The sequence below is a fragment of the Capra hircus genome, chromosome 15 (genome assembly GCF_001704415.2).
Source record: "Capra hircus breed San Clemente chromosome 15, ASM170441v1, whole genome shotgun sequence".
Taxonomy (NCBI): Eukaryota; Metazoa; Chordata; class Mammalia; order Artiodactyla; family Bovidae; genus Capra; species Capra hircus.
In genome coordinates this window covers 57,974,990-57,994,973 of record NC_030822.1, presented here as the reverse complement: position 1 = coordinate 57,994,973, position 19,984 = coordinate 57,974,990, and the positions used below count along the sequence as shown (strand labels likewise).

At 41.4% G+C, this 19,984-nt stretch overlaps 1 protein-coding gene across 7 annotated transcripts in view; it reads right to left on the bottom strand.

Moving 5' to 3' along the window:
* The window catches only part of USP28 (ubiquitin specific peptidase 28), a 69,911-nt gene that overhangs the window by 30,860 nt on the left and 19,067 nt on the right, over positions 1-19,984 (bottom strand). For all 7 annotated transcript variants that reach the window (XM_018059758.1, XM_018059762.1, XM_018059759.1 and 4 more), the window contains exons 2-5: positions 18,279-18,356; positions 17,229-17,358; positions 4,945-5,050; positions 3,896-4,055 (exon numbers count right to left, since the gene is read on the bottom strand). In XM_018059758.1, coding sequence (XP_017915247.1) covers positions 3,896-4,055; positions 4,945-5,050; positions 17,229-17,358; positions 18,279-18,356 — 474 coding nt within the window. The remainder of the gene's footprint in view (positions 1-3,895; positions 4,056-4,944; positions 5,051-17,228; positions 17,359-18,278; positions 18,357-19,984) is intronic.

The window sequence follows — 19,984 nt, the reverse complement described above, 5'->3', positions numbered from 1 at the left end:
TGTTGTGCTAACAGCAAAGTTCCAGGACTTCTCTTCCACCACGAGAAAAATGGTTTTACATCCCCAAGTCCCTTCACTACACCTCTGCAGCTTCACCAAAGTCTGGCGTTCCCCAAAGATGCTGTGATTCTTAAAAATGACAACAGTGTGAGTTAACGTTACTCACATTTCCCGATCCAGTACTGACTGGCCGTCCACCATCTGCTCCTCCTGAAGTCTCTCTAGCACTAATGACATCCTCCTCCTCCAGGCATCAGAGTTTAGAACTTCAGAATCATCTTTTGACTCCTTTCCTTTTACTAACCACTGACATCCAGTAAGAAGGCCGTTGCACTCTGACTCTGGGGCACTGTTTTATTTAGAACCACCTCCTCTCCCTCCATCCCAAGCACCTAATCCAACTCCCTGCCCTGCACACACCATCTCCCTGCCTCCAGAACCTCCTCTCTACCAGCTCACTCTCCACACAGGTCCTTCTCACTATCTTTCTAATATGTGTGACAGAAACAGAGCTCCCGAGTCACTGAGGACTGTCATGTGGTGAGAGGTCTTCTGACTACCCCAAGTCCACCATCCTTCCTAGGTGACTTCGGTCAACATCCAACCCATGGGACACCCTCTCAGCTCTGCCTTGGGAATAAATCAAGGTTCCAACCTCTCCTCCACTCCCACGGCCACAAGCTTGGCCCCGGCCAGCATGCCTTGCGGTGACGACTGCGGCAGCCCCCTTCACACTTCTTAACACTTGCATCCTCACCCCTCCATTCTGCTCTCCTCAGGGGCCAGAGGGAGCCTTTGAAAACTCAAGCCAGAGTCCATCAATCCTCCGCTCAGAACCTGCACGACGACTCCCCATGTCACTCAGAACAAAAGTCAAGTTACCTCTCCAGCAACACCTCCGATGACCCTCCCCTCCACTCCGAGCATTCCAGCCACTCGGGACTCTGAGCACACCAAGCTCGCGCCCATGCTGGGGTCCTGCGAGGCACATCCCGTCGCCTGGAACACCCCCAACCCCTGCCCCCGCCCCCAGCAGCTATGGGCTCTCTCTCTTGCCTGCTGCCCAGGCATGTGCTCCAGTCTCAGCCCCTCAAGAGTCCTGGCCTGACCTAGCAGTCGACGTGGGAAACTCCTCCCGCCCTCCCGAGGCAGCTCCAGTCTCCCTCACCCTCCTCTCTTCCACCACACCGAACACAGTTTAACATAGTATAGAAACTTAGCTATCTAGTTAACTAAGTTAAGTTTGTATTGCTTTCTACTTACTGTTCCTTGTCCATCTTGCCTCACAAGAACCTACCTTCCTAAGGGCAAGGCTCAGTCTGGGTTTGGTTCACTTCTGTACCTCAAGGGCTCAGAACAGCACTAGGCACCCAGCAGCTGTCTGGCTTTATTCATGGAGGGAACACAGGGACTTTCGTTCAGCCTGGGGACCTCCAGCTCCCTGAGCATCTTACCTCTTGTGACCTACTCCTCGGCTCCATCTCTACACCCTCATCCACACCCAGGATACGTCAGTACCTGAAACAACTGCCAGAGGTCAGACCACAAATTCAGAACACCCCTCTCCAGAACCATAACCTGTCCTCTGGCTCACAGGACACCTGTCTCTTGACATCATCAGGAACCCAAGCAAATGAGTATCTTCCCTGTCTCCCCAGTCATTACCTCCTTCCTGTCATCATTCTGCCCTCTCCCCAGCTTCGATCCCATGATCTCTAACCACCCTTAATTAAATTCTCAAACTGCCCTTTCGTTCTTTAATCTAACCCAGCAAATCCTCCAACTTAGATGAACTTAATTTTATACTTAAGCAGTATGGAACACTGCCAGGAGAAAAAGTCTCGTCGATAAAGCAGGACACACTGATACCACTATACATTTAAGTCTATAAGCTCAAGCAGGGCTTCATATTTTTAGAAATTCTACTACTGTGCTCTGGTGCCAACTGACTTCCCGCTGTTGACAACTATTTTAAACTTTCACCCTCTTAAAGAGATTCAGTCAACTTTTCCACGCTGTCTCAGAAAGTGGTGCTTATTTCAGAGGAAAAAATGACTATTTAGGAACCATTTCAAGTTGAGTTAGCAGTCGTCACTTCTTCCTTGTCCTCTGCCGTTACTCTCCTGCCCTCCTGCTCCTGGAGGCCAAGCCCTCCCCACACGCTCCCTGGCCCAGCCAGCCGTGCTTCCTCTGAAACTCTTCTCAGCTGTCTCCTCATCATCAGCTCTCACAGGAGGGACGTCAACTCAGGGCAGGGTCTCAGTCTCAGTCAATCTCTCCCTCTCTCTCAAAAGGAAAGAACTGACTGGCGTCCCTAATTTCCAGTGAACAGAAGCCAGTGAGCCGCTTAAAGCGGAAGCAGAATCACAGCACTTGTCTGCCCCAAACCTTCCGACACTTACCACCTCTCCTAACTCCTGAGTCCTCGGCATGACCCCCGGGCTCCCCGTCCCCCCACCACCATCCCCCCACCACCGCTGTCGTCACTGCTGCCTGGTTCTCCCCCTTGTCTGCCCCAAACCTTCCGACACTTACCACCTCTCCTAACTGAGTCCTCGGCATGACCCCCAGGCTCCCTGTCCCCCCACCACCGCTGTCGTCACTGCTGCCTGCTCCTCCCCCTTGGCGCTCAGACCCAGCTTTCTCCCTATTTCTCAACGTACTAAGCTCCTGACCCCGAGTCTTTGTATGCTGTCCGCTCCGTCTGCAGCGTTCTTTATGTGACCATAAGAAACGTTCTTCATGTAACTACATGGCCCATCCAGTGCCTCGCCCAAGTCCAGCCTCTGCTCAGATGCTCACTGCGGCGGAAAGGCCTTACCCAACCCCCTGAATGAACAGCACCCCTTCCCTCTCAGTCCCGCTCACTCTCATCCGTCTTTATAGTCCTCAGCACCACCTGACCTGTAATTTGTATCCTGTATGTCCCACTCTCTTCAAACTCCATGGGAGTGTGGGCCTTGTTTTATCTACTGCTGTTTCCCCAGTGTGAAAACAGTGCCAGGCAAAGAGTAAGTTGAAGGAATCCATGGGTTTTAAGCGTGGAAGCAGAGGGTTCAGTTTCTGGCTGAGCAGTTGGGTTGCTGTCAAGTACTGTGAAGGAGCAGCTTGCAGGATGGGGTCAGGTGCTGCACTGCAGCCACGTTAGGCTTAAGAGGCAACATGCTCCCCAGGGCAATTCATCCATCCATCCATGGGGCTTGATCACCAACTACAGGCTACTGATTCCCAGAATTTTATCTGCAGCTCAGGTCTTTTTACTGAACAACAGATTCACAAAGATAACTGCCTACCCAGTAGTTCCATGTGGACCCTACAACTAAGCATGTTTTAAAACTAACCAAACCCCACGTGTAACACACATGCAAATTATTCCTCCTCTGGTGTCAAATGGCACTGCTGCCCACCTGGTAGCTCAAGTCAGAAATGTGGTCTTCCTCAGCCCTTCCTGCACATATCCCTACTAGGCTGCCTGCCATGCCCTATACGTCTGATCTCCTGAACACCTTGAGAATGTTTTTACTCCCACCTACCACAGTTTATGCCACTTTTCCATTCCAGGCCGTGACCATTTCCTTCCTGCTTGGTCCCTTACAATAGCCTCTCAAAGACTGGTTTCTCCTTGTTAATTAACTCGTGCTCTGCTGGAATACACCACACACTCAGCCTATTTAAAAGCAGAGAAGACTTTGTTTTCTGTACTGCCCGCTTTAGACACCAGAGCGTCTAGGTCCGAAACGTAAGAAAGTAACCGAAATACAATCATACCGTGGGGAAAACGCTCCAGTTTATTTATCTGTCTGCATTTTTTTCAAAGCTGTGTTTCTCATATTTCAGCTTAATACATTACAAAACTGTCTCCAGAAGACACAGTTGCCTCTTAAAAATTTCATACCTGAATCACAGCACTAAACCAACATGTATTGCCAACATTTTTCAGCCCAACTGGCCAACCATCAACTCGTCTCCAGTCATTGGGATTGGGATTTTCTCCCCAGACTTCACAGCGTTTTCTCTTTGAGCGTTTAGTTTCTGCAGAGGTTACCTCGTGCATCCTATATTGTGCCAAAATACCACACATCAAAAAAGAAAAGAGTTATACTATAAGGAGGCTGTAGATAACCTTTCATAGGAAATTGAAAATGTCAGGTACACTACTGAGTTATCACTAGGCATATCATAACTTTAGTTTTAACATAAATGAAAAGTAAGGTTTAAACATGAAGTTGTTAAAATCCTTCCTAGCAGAGATTATTATCAGTAAGGCCCCTGATGGAACTGAGTTGAGACTCAAGACTATTAAAAGTTTTACATTTCAATGAAAGTGCCTTATTTCAGACTTGCCATTGAAAGAGGCAAGAGAGACACTCGGCAAAAGCTAAGCGCCTCCAAATTGTTTAACACACATATCATGGTCCTAAGCAACTCAGCAATAGGAGGGGATCAACGTGTCTACAAACTAACATGCCACCCTTGGAACTGGGTATTTGTGAACAATACCAATCACTAAATCAGTACTAATTCAAAAAATATATCCCTCTAGTCACTTCTGAGACAGGGGAGTTAATGATAACTTTCATTTTCACGTAACTCTCAAAGTTTACAAAGGCTCAAGGTTTACAAACAGAATATGAACTCACAGACACCTTAAAAAAAAGAGAATATGTATTTTTATCAGATATTTGCTCTAATTTGGTTTCCATCCTATCAACTGAAAACTACAAAACCTTGCAGTTTCTACTGAACTCAAAGACAGCAGGCTGCAATAAGACTCTTATCATATTTAGCTTCTTCAAAAGTGAACTGAAGAGTAAGTAAGCTAACATGAATTTAAATTTTCTCATAAAAGAAGTTTCATTTAGGTGCAATTAAAGAAGCCTGGCAGAACTGTCTTTGACCTATACACTAAGGTGTGGAGCAAAGATTATAAATTAAGTCAATAACCTGTTAAGATCTCTTCCATCAGCTTGAATTTTGGGGGACTCCAGCAGACTCAAAGCAATGGCAGCCTGAAGATCATCCTTGCTATCGTGAGTAAGGTCTATCACTTCTGTAAGATAAACAGAAATTTAATTAGTCTACATGCAGGAAACACTGCCTTTCTGTCTATATTGAAGGCAAAAAGGTAAAAGCAGTCACAAAATTAGCTCTCACTACAATGGCTCATTTGTGAAAAAACAACTTTTTACTCCATGCCAGAGTCAAAGTAATAACTTACTGCCACACTGTAGCCTTAAGATTAGTTAACAGTACAGTAATAACAAGCTGCTAAAGTGCAATGAATCAACTACCCCCTTTTGCAGCCTTACTTCAGAGTCAGGAATATATCTCATACCTGTAGGTTAGTGTACTTGCTGTAAAGTAGCAGCTAAAAGTTAAACATTCAAAAAATGGGTACTTTCAATCCCACACAAACTACTCTAGAGAATAGGGAATATACTCCTCAACCCATTTTACAGTCAGCATAACACCTTGTTACATCCCAAGCCAATCAAGGACAGTAAGAGAAAGGCAAAATGACAAGCTCACTCAGGATCATAGGTGTAAAAAGCCTAAATATAAGCAAAACAGAATCCTGCTAACATACCACGAAAGATTATATATTAAGGCCAAGCTGAATTCATTGTAGAAATGAAATACCAAGCTAATGTTAGAAAAGAGACCAGTAAAATTCATTATCTAAACAATTAAAAGGAAAAAATGATCATCTCAATAGATACAGAAAAAGTATTTGATAACATTCAACCTCTATCAAGGAATAAAAACTCCAAGCCAAGTAGGAAGAGAAAAACTATTTTTAGACTGAGAAAGAATTATCCATGGAAAACCCACAGCAGACTTTATACTGAATTGTGAAATTTCCTTTAAAAGCAAGAGTAAGATGAAGATGTCTCTTGTGAGGGCTTTTACTCAGCGTGGCTCTCAAAGTTCCGGGTAGTGTGATAAGAAAATAAGATAAAAGTTAAAAAAATAAAGAATGCAAAGAAACAAAACTCGTAATTCCCACATACAATGAAGCCCAAAATAATCTATGGAAAATGGGCATAATGAATAATAACAGGCAGTTAGATAAGCAATCAATGAACAAAAGTTAAACGAATTTCTATATATGAGCAATGAAATAATTTATAAAGAAAAAAATCACCAAGAACGTAAAACTAACACTCAAGACTTTGTCTACCAGCCTAAGAATAAATGTATGGATCAATGGAACAGAATTAGTGGAACTGAACTGACAGTCCAGGAATAAACCTCACAGTTGTAGTCAACTGATTTTCAACACAGGTACCAAGGCAGTTCAACAGAGAAAGAATATCTTCTCAACAAAAGGTGCTGGGACAACTGGATATCCACAGGCAAAAAATGACTTTTAACTCCTTCCTCACATCATTTACAAAAATGAACTCAAACAGTGGATCAAGCCCTCAAGATAAGAGGTAAAACAAAACTCTTAAAATAGGTAACTCTTCATGACTTTGGATTAGACAATGGCGTCTTCCAGATGACACTAAAAGTACAAGAGTTAAAGAAAAAATTGATAAATTTGACATCACCAAATAAATATCTTTGGGCTTCCAAGGATATCATACGGATAGTGAAAAGACAACCCATAAAATGAGAGAAAAATTTTGCAAATCGTGTATCTGGTAAGGGAACTATGTACAGAATATATTAATTCCTGCAACTGAAAAACAAAAATACCAACTTTAATATAATAAAACAATATATAATTAAAAAAAAAACTTTAAAAATGGGCAAAGATTTTCAATGGACAATTCTCCAAAGGAGATACACAAATGGCCAATAAGAACATGAAAAAATGTTTCACATCATTAGCCATTCAGTTCAGTTCAGTTCAGTCGCTCAGTTGTGTCCGACTCTTTGCGACCCCATGAATCGAAGCACGCCAGGCCTCCCTGTCCATCACCAACTCCCGGAGTTCACTCAGAATCACATTCATCAAGTCAGTGATGCCATCCAGCCATCTCATCCTCTGTCGTCCCCTTCTCCTCCTGCCCTCAATCCCTCCCAGCATCAGAGTCTTTTCCAATGAGTCAACTCTTCGCATGAGGTGGCCAAAGTATTGGAGTTTCAGCTTTAGCACCATTCCTTCCAAAGAAATCCCAGGGCTGATCTCCTTCAGAATGGACTGGTTGGATCTCCTTGCAGTCCAAGGGACTCTCAAGAGTCTTCTCCAACACCACAGTTCAAACACATCAATTCTCCGGCGCTCAGCTTTCTTCACAGTCCAACTCTTGCACCCATACATGACTACTGGAAAAACCATAGCCTTGACTAGACGGACCTTTGTTGGCAAAGTAACATCTCTGCTTTTCAATATGCTATCTAGGTTGGTCGTAACTTTTCTTCCAAGGAGTAAGCGTCTTTTAATTTCATGGCTGCAGTCACCATCTGCAGTGATTTTGGAGCCCCAAAAAATAGAGTCTGACACTGTTTCTACTGTTTCCCCATCTATTACCCATGAAGTGATGGGACCAGATGCCATGATCTTCGTTTTCTGAATATTGAGCTTTAAGCCAACTTTTTCACTCTCCTCTTTCACTTTCATCAAGAGGCTTTTTAGTTCCTTTTCATTCTGCCATAACAGTGGTTTCATCTGCATATCTGAGGTTATTGATATTTCTCCCGGCAACCTTGACTCCAGCTTGTGCTTCTTCCAGCCGAGCGTTTCTCATGATATACTCTGCTAAATATATAGATATAGAAGTTAAATAAGCAGGGTGACAATATACGGCCTTGACGTACTCCTTTTCCTATTTGGAATCAGTCTGTAGTTCCATGTCCAGTTCTAACTGTTGCTTCCTGACTTGCATATAGGTTTCTCAAGGGGCCCATCAAGTGGTTTGGTATTCCCATCACTTTCAGAATTTTCCACAGTTTCTTGTGATCCACACAGTCAAAGGCTTTGGCATAGTCAATAAAGCAGAAATAGATGTTTTTCTGGAACTCTCTTGCTTTTTCCATGATCCAGCAGATGTTGGCAATTTGATCTCTGGTTCCGCTGCCTTTTCTAAAAGGCAGCTTGAACATCTGGAAGTTCACAGTTCATGTATTGCTGACGCCTGGCTTGGAGAATTTTGAGCATTACTTTACTAGCGTGTGAGATGAGTGCAACTGTGCGGTAGTTTGAGCATTCTTTGGCATTGCCTTTCTTTGGAACTGGAATGAAAACTGACCTTTTCCAGTCCTGTGGCCACTGCTGAGTTTTCCAAACTTGCTGGCATATTGAGTGCAGCACTTTTCCAGCATCATCTTTCAGGATTTGAAACAGCTCAACTGGAATTCCATCACCTCCACTAGCTTTGTTTGTAGTGATGCTTTCTAAGGCCCACTTGACTTCACATTCCAGGATGTCTGGCTCTAGGTGAGTGATCACACCATTGTGATTATCTGGGTCATGAAGATCTTTTTGGTACAGTTCTGTGTATTCTTGCCACCTCTTCTTAGTTATCTTCTGCTTCTGTTAGGTCCATACCAATTCTGTCCTTTATCGAGCCCATCTTTGCATGAAATGTTCCCTTGGTGTCTCTAATTTTCTTGAAGAGATCTCTAGTCTTCCCCATGCTGTTGTTTTCCTCTATTTCTTTGCATTGATTTCTGAAGACGGCTTTCTTATCTCTCCTTGCTATTCTTTGGAACTCTGCATTCAGATGCTTATATCTTTCCTTTTCTCCTTTGCTTTTCGCTTCTCTTCTTTTCACAGCTATTTGTAAGGCCTCCTCAGACAGCCATTTTGCTTTTTTGCATTTCTTTTCCATGGGGATGATCTTGATCCCTGTCTCCTGTACAATGTCACGAACCTTATTCCATAGTTCATCAGGCACTCTATCTATCAGATCTAGGCCCTTAAATCTATTTCTCACTTCCACTGTATAATCATAAGGGATTTGATTTAGGTGATACCTGAATGGTCTAGTGGTTTTCCCTACTTTCTTCAATATCAGTCTCAATTTGGCAATAAAGAGTTCATGAACTGAGCCACAGTCGGCTTCTGGTCTTGTTTTTGTTGATTGTATAGAGCTTCTTCATCTTTGGCTGCAAAGAATATAATCAGTCTGATTTCGGTGTTGACCATCTGGTGATGTCCATGTGTAGAGTCTTCTCTTGTATTGTTGGAAGAGGGTGTTTGCTATGACCAGTGCACTTTCTTGGCAAAACTCTAATAGTCTTTGCCCTGCTTCACTCCATATTCCATGGCCAAATGTGCCTGTTACTCCAGGTGTTTCTTGACTTCCTACTTTTGCATTCCAGTCCCCTATCATGAAAAGGACATCTTTTTTGGGTGTTAGTTCTAAAAGGTCTTGCAGGTCTTCATAGAACCATTCAACTTCAGCTTCTTCAGCGTTACCGGTTGGGGCATAGACTTGGATTACTGTGACATCGAATGGTTTGCCTTGGAAACGAACAGAGATCATTCTGTTGTTTTTGAGACTGCATCCAAGTACTGCATTTCAGACTCTTTTGTTGACCATGATGGCTACTCCATTTCTTCTTTAGCCATTAGGAAATTCAAATCAAAACCACAATGAGATTAACATTTCACACCCACCTGGAAGGCTAAAAATAACAAGCGTCAGTGAAGATGTAGAGAAGTGAGAACCCTGTGTAGTGCTAGTGGGAATGTAAAATGGTGCGGTTGCTGGGAAAGCTAGAGGAACGCCGTTTGGCAATTCTTCAAAATGTTAAACACAGAAAGTTTCATGACATTTATTTTTTTGGATAAGACACCAAAAGCAGAGACAAACACAAAAATCAACAAACAGAGCTAAATCAAACTTTGTAAAAACTTTAAAAGCATAAAGGACACAATCAAAAGAGTGAAAAGACAATCTACAGAATCGAAGAAAATATCTGCCAATCATATATCTGATAAAGAATTAATATCCAGAATATATACGGAACTTCTACAACTCGACAACAATAAAAACTGAACTAATCTGACTGTAAAATAGGCAAAAGGCTTGAATAGACGTTGCTCCAAAAATGATATAAGATGGCTAACGAGCATATGAAAACATGCTCAGTGGCACTAATCATCAGAGAAAGCGCAGAGCAAGACCACAATGTGCTGCTATCGCCTCCCATCCATTAGAATGGCCATCAAAACCAACCAAAACCCAGAAAATAACAAGTATTAGTGAGGATCTGGAGAACCTGGAACTCTTCTGCATTGCTGGTAGCATTATAAAATGGTGCAAATGCTACGGCAAACAGTACCGAGGCTCCTCAAAAAATTAAAAGTAGACTCCCATATGATCTAGCCATCTCACTTCTGGGTATACATCAGGGTCTCAGAGGCATCTGCACATCCAAGTTCAAATGGCTCTATTCACAAGAGTCAAGAGGTAGAAGCAACCCCAATATCCACTGGCAGATAAATGGATAAACAAAATCTGGTATACACATACAATGGAGTATTATTCAACCTGAAACAGAAAGGAAATTCTAACATGCTACAATCTGAATGAGCATTAAAGACCTTACACTAAGTCAAACAAGCCAGGCACAAAACGACAAATACGCTACGATCCCACTTTTAAAAGGTACTTAAGAGTAGTTAAAATCATGGAAAACAGAAAGAATGGAGGTTGCTAGGAGAGGGAGTAATAGGGAATTACTTTTTAATGGGTACAGGTTTCGGTCTCACAAGACAAAGAAAGGGTTCTGGAGACGGATGGTGATGATAGCTGCATGATGACATGAATGTACATAATACCAGTGAATTGTATGCTTTAAAATGGTTATGATAGTAACTTTCATGTTATGTGTAATTTAGCATAAGGAAAAAATTTGGAAAGAAAAGAAAGGTAATCCTGTCACATGCCACTGCATCGATGAACACTGAGGATATTCTGTTAAATGAGATAAGCTAGTCATGAAAACATAAATACTATATGATTCCACTTATATGAGGTATTTAAAGTAGTCAACTTCATAGAAGCAGAAAGCAGAAGGCTGTTACCAGGGGTGGGGTACAGAGAGAAAAGGGTTGCTTAATGGGAATGAAGTCTCAGATTTACAAGATAGTTCTGGAGATTCTTTTATACAATAATGTGAATATACTTAACACTACTGAAATATACACTTAAAAATGGTTAAAATGTAAATTTTGTTAATGTGTTTTTACCACAACTGAGAAAAGGGATTCTAACTAATAAATTACAAGGTAATGATATATAAAATATTATCATTTTGAAATCTCCAATAAAATAAAGAATCTAAGCAATAATCACCAATGGTGGCTAGAAACACTAGGTGGGGAACTTTATGATAAATGAATCAAGCTGACAACCTGAGCACCCCAACAATTTTAACAACACAAAAAGGGGGTAAGCAGACATTATTTGCTTCTTGATATGACAAAACAGAAGAAACATACACAGTGCTACCTATGACACTGTCATGCCAGATAAGCACCTAAATTAACAGGAAAGACAGAGGACATAAAACTTCATTAAAGTACACCACAGAAATGCAAACAGCAAATTCCAGAACGTATGAAACATGACTAAAAAAGAGATAGGGAATTTACAGATAAAAGGAATCTTAAAAACATTTCAAACATATTTTTTAACATATATTTTTTATTGAAGTATAGTTGACTTACAATGTTTCAGGTGCACAGCAAGATGACTCAGTTATACAAATATACATATATTATTTTTGAAATTATTTTCCATCATAGGTTATTACAAGATATTGACTATAGTCCCATGCCATACAGTAAACCTTTGTTGCTTCATGCATTATCTATTTTTTAATTAGAAATCAAGCATTCATTCTATTCATACTAAGTCAAACAAGTAGAATCAAAATGTCATGCTTTTTTTAGTTAGGCAAAAATTCATAAGTTTTTAAAAATATATATAATACATATTTATATTTATGTATACAAAAGCTTTTCTACTACACCTGATAAAGGCTTGAGAAAGAAAATTTTAAAAAGAGATGGAAAAGCTGGAGAACATAAACTAAATGAAATGGGAGTACTGAATATGAAAGAGAAAAAGTGAAACAAACTAGATAAAAGGTCATCATACAGTCCAGTTGTTTTTAAACATGACTACTCATTAGAAACATATCTGGAGCTCTGGAGAAAATAAGCAATACCTGAGCATTTGAATTTTTCAAAAAATTTCAAGATAATTCTGGTATGCACCTGGATTTTAAAACTTTTTTTTTCAAAGGTTTTTCTACTATTTTTCTGTTGCCAATCACGATACAATGGTATTAAACGAGTGACAGTTACATAATCACAATAGTAAAAGATGTTTATCTGTTTTCACAAACAGTAGCCAAAAAAAAAAAAGATAATTACAACTGCAAGTCTTAATGGGAACATGATTAATTGAATAATATAAAACAATTACATACAATTTGGGGCGGGGGGTCAAGCAGAGTGATGCGGTAAATGGAAGTGCATAGATGCACATGTTTTCATCTGCCCAGCAAGTCTTTTGGTTGATGCATTTAATCCGTTTACATTTTAGGTAATTATCGATATGTATGATCCTATTACCGTTTCCTTAATTGTTTCGGGTTTATTTTCCGTAGGTCTTTTCCTTCTCTTGTGTTTCCTGCCTAGAGAAGTTCCTTTAGCATTTGTTGTAAAGCTGGTTTGGTGGTGCTGAATTCTCTTAACTTTTGCTTGTTTGGAAAGCTTTTGATTTCTCCATTAAATCTGAAGGACAGTCTTGCTGAGTCGAGTATTCTTGGTTGTAGGTTCTTCCCTTTCATCACCTTAAATATATCATGGCATTCCCTTCTGGCTTGCAGAGCTTCTGTTGAGAAATCAGCTGATAGCCTGATGGGAGTTCCCTTGTAATATTTTATTCGTCTTTAATTTTTGTCAGTTTGATTACTATGTGTCTTGGTGGGCTCCTCCTTGGGTTTATCCTTCCTGGGACACTCTGTGCTTCCTGGGCTTAGCTATTTCCTTTCCCATGTTCAGCAAGTTTTCACCTATTATCTCTTTAAGTATTTTCTCAGATCCTTTCTCTCTTTTCTCCTTCAGGACCCCTGTAATGTGAACGTTGGTGTGTTTAACATTGTCCCAGAGGTCTCTTAGGCTGTCTTCATTTCTTGTCTTTATTTTGTCTATACTCTGTTCTGTGGCAGTGATTTCCACGACTCTGTTCTCCAGGTCTCTTATGCATGCTTCCGCCTCAGTTATGCTGCTGCTGGCTCCTTCTAGTGTATTGCTCATCTCTATTTGTCTGCTCTCTAGTTCCTCTAGGTCTCTGGTAAACATTTCTTGCATCTTCTCATCTTTGTCTCCACTCTCTTCTGAGATCCTGGATCATCTTCATTATCATTATTCTGAACTCTTTTTCTGGAAGGTTGCCTATCTCCGCTTCATTTAGCTGTTTTCTGGGATTTTATCTTGTCCCTTCACCTAAGACATAACTTTCTGCTTTCTCATCATGATTAACATTCTGTAATATGGTTTTTCTTGCTTCTTCTGTCTCCTCTCTGATGGTTGAGGCTAAGAGACTTATGTAAGCTTCTTGATGGGAGAGACTGGTGAAAAACTTAATGGGAAAAACTGGGTCTTGCTCTGTTGGGCAGGGCCATGCTCAGTAAAGCTTTAATCCAATTATCTGCTGATGGCTGGGGTTGCACTCCCTCCCTTGTAGTTTTCTGGCCTGAGGCAACCCAGCCCTGGGGTCTACAGGCTCTACAGTTGAGTTAATGGCAACCTCCAAGCGGGTTTATGCCAAAGGGGGCCATCCAGTGGCCCCAGCTCTGTGGTGAGCCCCTGCCGACCCACGCCTGCACAGGAGGCCCTCCAACCCTAGCAGGTAGTTTTGGTTCAGCCTCCGGTGGGGTCATTGCTCCTCTCCTCTGGTCTTGGTGCACACAAAACTTTGTTTATATCCTCCAAGACTGGAGTCTTTTTTCCCTTCAGTCCTCTGGAAATCCTATCATCAAATCCCGCTGGCCTTCAGGGCCAGACTCCCTGGCCTTCCAGCCCCTTTGTCGGATCCCGAGGCTGGGAAGCCTGACATGGGGTTCAGAACCTTCACAACAGTGTGAGAACTTCTTTGGCATTATTGTTCTCCAGCCTGTGGGTCACCCACCCAGCAGATACGGGATTTGATTTTTTTCATGACTATATGCCTCCTGCTGTCTAACCTTGGCTTCTTCTTTTTCTCTGGATGTGGGGTACCTTCTTTTGGTGGGTTCCAGTGTCGTCCTGTCTGGCTGCAAATTTTTGCAGGTTGTCCTCCTGCAAAGCTAGCTGCAAATTTGGTCCTCTCGCAGGAGGAGATGAGTGCACATCCTTCTATTATCTGCCATCTTGAACCAGACTTCAAACATAGCTTAGCGTTTTATCTTATGCGGGTCATTATACTCTCAAACCAACTACCAACATGTTGTTCATGAGACAAGCAGGGAAATTCCTACAATAGTATTTAATGAGACTAAGAAACTGTTATTAATTTCTAAGTGTGATAATGTTGCAGTCATGAAAAAAAGGTATTCTAGAATTTTTTTTTAACTTAGGCATAAATTGTTATATGATCTAGCAATTCCACTCCTAGGTCTATACCGCTAAGAATTAAAAACAGATAATGAAGTAAAATGGAAAACACGAAAATAATGTAACAGAGCCAATAGTGCAGATCAGTGGGTAAGTACTGCCTTTTCTTTTTTTTTTCTTTTTCTTTTTACTTTACTTTACAATACTGTATTGGTTTTGCCATACATTGACATGAATCCACCACAGGTGTACATGCGTTCCCAAACATGAACCCCCCTCCCACCTCCCTCCCCATAACATCTCTCTGGGTCATCAGAGAGGACCCTAAAGACTCCACCAGAAAATTACTAGAGCTAATCAATGAATATAGTAAAGTTGCAGGATATAAAATCAACACTCAGAAATCCCTTGCATTCCTATACACTAATAATGAGAAAGTAGAAAAAGAAATTAAGTACTGCCTTTTCAATAAAAGGTCCTGGGTAGTGAGGGGAGGTGCTGGGGGGCAGTGATGGATCTAACTATATTTCTATCTTATGTCTTACCAAAATAATCCATTTCAGATGAATTAAATATTTAAATGTGAAAAGCAAAACATTACAATTTTAGAAGAAAATATAACAGAATATCCTATGATGTCATGGTATAGGAGTTCTTAAACAAAAAGCATAAGCCACAGCAGAAGATTAATAAATGAAAGCTATTTATTAGCTCATCACCACAGAGGAAAAACACAGGTCATCAACAAGAAGGTATTTGCAATGCCCAAGTCCAGAAAAATGGCTTCATATCAAGAAATAAGGTCACTATCAGTATGAATATCAAGAATCAATAGAAAGAAACAAACAGAAAAACCAGCAGAAGATACCAAGACAAATGTCACATGAAGGAACATGAACAGTCAAAAAGGAAAAGATTATCAGTATCATTATTTAAGTTTTTAAAATTCTTGTTAAAAACAAGACAATCATTTTATATCAAAAACACAAGCAACAATTTTACAAGCTAACAATCGTAACAGCAAGAGTTACCCTCAAACTCTATGGTGGGAGATGTCACTAATGCTGTGTGCTTAGTCGCTCAGTGCTCAGTCGTGTCCGACCCTTTGTGTCCCCACAGACTGTAGCCTACCAGGCCCCTCTGTCCACGGGGATTCTCCAGGCAAAAATACTGGAGTGGGTAGCCTTTCCCTCCAGGGGATCCTCCCAACCCAGGGATCAAACCCAGGATTTCCACATTACAGGCAGATTCCTTACCATCTCAGACACCTAATACCTACTGAGATGAAGACAGGCATGTTTCAGTACTCACCGATTACATTGCGAGTCTTTAAACACTAAAGAAACTCTGGCCTACGTGCATGAAAAACCGTGAATCAAAATAGCTCACAGTAGATTTGTTCATAATGGCAAAAAAACTCAAAACAACTCCAAAGTCAATCAACAAATTTATCAATTCTCTTGTGTATTCAGATCAAGAAATATTACACATGAAAAGAAATAACTACAGGTATAGCCAACATGGATGCATCTCAAAAAAAATATGGATTAAAATAAGTCATTGTGCACTAAAAGACACATATAAGAATATTCACAGCAGCAGCACTCAGAATAGCTTGAAACTGCCCAAATATCGATTAATACCACCTGACCCAGCTGACAGATCCTCCTCCCAGAAGCCTCTCTGGTCTCCAGAGTACCACTCTCTGGGTCTTCCTGCTACGCCTCCATACTCTTCACTGCCCCCTCCACCTTCCCCAGACATCTCAACATTGGAAGTACCTACTGCTGAGACATAAAACCTTTTCTCTTTTCCATATCCACTCCCTAGCAGAGCTCATCCTTTCCCATAACTTTATGTACCATTTACAAGTTTATGATTTCAAGTTTTATCCAGGTCCAGCCCAGCTCTCTCCCCTGAACGGCACACTTGGATCTCCACTGTCTTTCTGAAACTCCACCTTGATGTCTAACAGGCCTCTTAAATTTAATATTTCCAAAATCGATCTTCTCATTTTCCACCCAAATCTGCTCCATCGGTAATTATTCCCATGTCAGTTAAGTACAACCCCACCCTTGCAGCTACTTAGGAAAAAAACCTGGAGTCCTCTTTAACCCTTCTCTTTTTTGTCACAGCCCTCAGCTCCTTTGTAAGCAGATCCTGTGCAGCAAGCACCTGTCACCCTTCCACCACTGCATCCTGGCCCACGCTGCCCTCATCAGCAACAGCTTCTTGAACGGTGCTCGGCTCCCTTATCTGCCCCATGCTCACTACTCCCTCCCACAGTTCTGTTCTCAACACAGCAGCCAGAATGATCCTTAGGAAGTGAAACCAGTTTACAGCATTCCTCTGCAGCAAACTCTCCAATGGCTGGTCCTCCAGCTCAGAGTACAAGCCAAGCAGCTATGAAGCCTCTGCATAATCTGCCTCCCGTTCACTCCCTCCATGGCCTCATCTCTCACAAGGCAGCAATTCTTGTTCCTTTTGTTCATCTCCAGTGCCTAAAAGAGTGCTTGGCACCTAACAGGGGCTCATTAAATAACTGCTGAATGAATGGAACCATTTACGTGCTGAGAATTGTGCCTGGCACCTCATTATGGCTCAGTAATTAGCCATGATTACCATTATTTCCAAAGGGTTGATGTGATGGAAAGGACACTCACAGAAACTCATCTCTTAATTTCTGCTAGTTCAGAAAAGGGCCCAGCCAGGATATACCTACTTGCTAATTCCTCTTTGCTGGCAGCACTCCCCTCTTCTTCAGATGGTTCTGCAGCAGTCTCTTGGCTGGGCTCTTTAACTCTTTCATCAGTGAGAAGGCTGACTGCCTGGGTGATGTCACCATTACTGGCCTAAGGGGAGGGAAAAAAACAAATTTCAAAAGTCAAACATCACGGCATTTAAAATAAACAGCAAGTGAGTTTGGGGGTTATAACTCCTTACTACCCTCGTGTCATACTAAATCTAGGTATAATTCTAGGATATACGGTAGGAAACTTGAAGCGATGCTATCACACTCCCAGGTACAGGAAGGGAGTGCCATGCGCCGATTTCCCACAACATGCAAACAAGAATGAAACCTCACTGCTTTGGATACCTCTCCTCCCAGTTGCACAATGGCTAAGGCATGATGTATCAGACTCCAAATGAAGTCAGCGCCTACAATAAAGGTGCCATATTCTCTAGTGGTGACCACACTTCTATTTCGTTTTAACTTTTTAAACTTTCCTTAGGGAAAAATTCTAACGTATACAATAGAAGTGGGAATATATAACTGAATCCCAAGTGACCATCACTTGACTTCGATAGTCACTGAGCCACAGTCAATCTCATTTTATCTCTTCTGCCTTCTCTCCCCCAGATATTATGAAGCAAATCCTAAGCATCTTATTACATCATCATCATTCAACATTTCAGAATGTATCTTTAAAAAAATATACAACCCACAGTGTTATCCTCACACAAATCACCAGTTTAAACTGCCCTGACTCATTTGTTTTAGTTTGAATCAGGATCCATAGAAGGTCCAAACAGGGCAGTTAGTTGATATGTATCTTAAATCTCTGCAGAGTTCCTTGCACTGTCTCTTCCACCCTCAACTTTTTCCTATTCTTCTAATTAATAGTTTGAAGATACTGGGTCATTTGAGCTCTAGAACGTCTGTCCCTATACATATGCACTTTCATTTCAGCATAAAAATAGCTTGAACTGACACACTATGATATGAACAACTGTCTAAAACCTGTTGACTCACAGAGGCCTTGAAACTAACCTTCAGAGCTTCATGAAGAAAAGAAGGGTCCTGAATGCCAGTGATTTCTCTCAGTTGATTTAACAGCATTTGGCAGCTCTGTATTTCAGAAACAAAATGAACACATGCGTCAATCAGAAAGTAAACCTGGATACATGTAAAGAAGAGACATAAACATCTAGGGTAAACAGGCTTGAGAACTCCATTTCTTACTTTAAAAAACCAACAAGCTCCAAGCAGCAAGGTACTGACTGTCAGACACATTGTGAAATGTCAAATGTATGACTCTTAAAAGCTTAATCATAGAAAATGCTTTTGGTACTTATGGAAGGAATACAAGTAAAGAGTAAAATTACAAATACATAAAACATTCAAATGTAATATTCTAGCCTTAATGGACACTTAAAGTGCCTCATGTTTCTCTCTGTGAGCAGTGCGTAAGTAGGTCACTATAAGGAGTCCAGGGAATTTGCATGGATATGAAGATGTGCTATTTTGAGCTTCACTGCACATGCCAGTTGTGTGTGTCATTTTTCACTGACAATAAGTTTCCGATCATGTAATTAACAAACGACACCAACAATGTCGCATTTGAAACTTTATGTCTGATTGATTAAAAAGAAGTATAGATAAAGCCGAAATTTTCTGAATTATAAATAAAATTCCAGAGAGAATAAAGTATGGAGTGTTTTCTCTTCATTAATCTGAATCACGGCAAAACCTTCCATGCTACAAGATCAGTTTATAACCCCTTTCAGACTCAAAGTCTTCACTAAGCACTTGGTCCTGTTTTGCACAAAGACAAAAGTTAACACAAAACACCTATTTACAAGTAAGCTCAACTTAAACAGTCAGTTGGCCCAAGTGAAGACATAGTGATCTTTCAGATGAATACTGAAAAAGGAACAGTTCAAATTTAGTCCAGCCAGCAGAAATCTAATTTATACTATTCTCAAGGTTATCCTAGAATGAAGCCCCGAATCAACAGCTGATGTTTGACCACTAACTATCCTTCAGTTAGCGCTGTGTCTCCAAGAGGCAGTCTAGTTCCCTGCCAGCTGTAAGAGAAACAGTATCCTCTGTTCTTCAACAGCTGAGGGCCCAATGCAACACTCAAGTATCACACACTAGAAAAAACGAACTGAAACACCCCTGTGCAGTCCTCAGAAAAGCATCAACAGTCTTTCTGTTCTAGTCGCAGGCCGTGGTCATAGGCTCGAAATGGAGTCCTACCCTGCCGAGCCCAGCAGTGGCTGGGCATCTGTCTCAGGCAGGCACTGCCTGGGCACTGGGAGGAGGACTTTCGCACTAAGAAGTGTCCAGAGCTAACCTTGGAAAACACTGAAAACACCCAGCATGTGATGTTTAGAAAAGTAAAGTATCAAAAAGTCTGTTTCCAAACGGATCCTAATTCCGTTGATAATACTGTGTAAAAGTGTGCAAATCTATATAGCTCAATCATACCCAATTTTCTAAAAAGTCCAAATTGACGTACCCCAAAAAGGATGGAATAACAACTGGGAAGGGGAAATGGGTAGTGTATCAGCCCTGAACTGGAACCAAGAAGGGAAGAGTGGGATAGACAAACACACCTTCACCTCAGACCACTCGGTGTTGCAACAAAAGACAATGCCAGATGGAATAACAGCTCACACACACTGCTTTCTTCCCGCCCGGTGCTGTTCAAAACACTCCAGAGGTATTAACTCATTTATCTCTCAGAACAA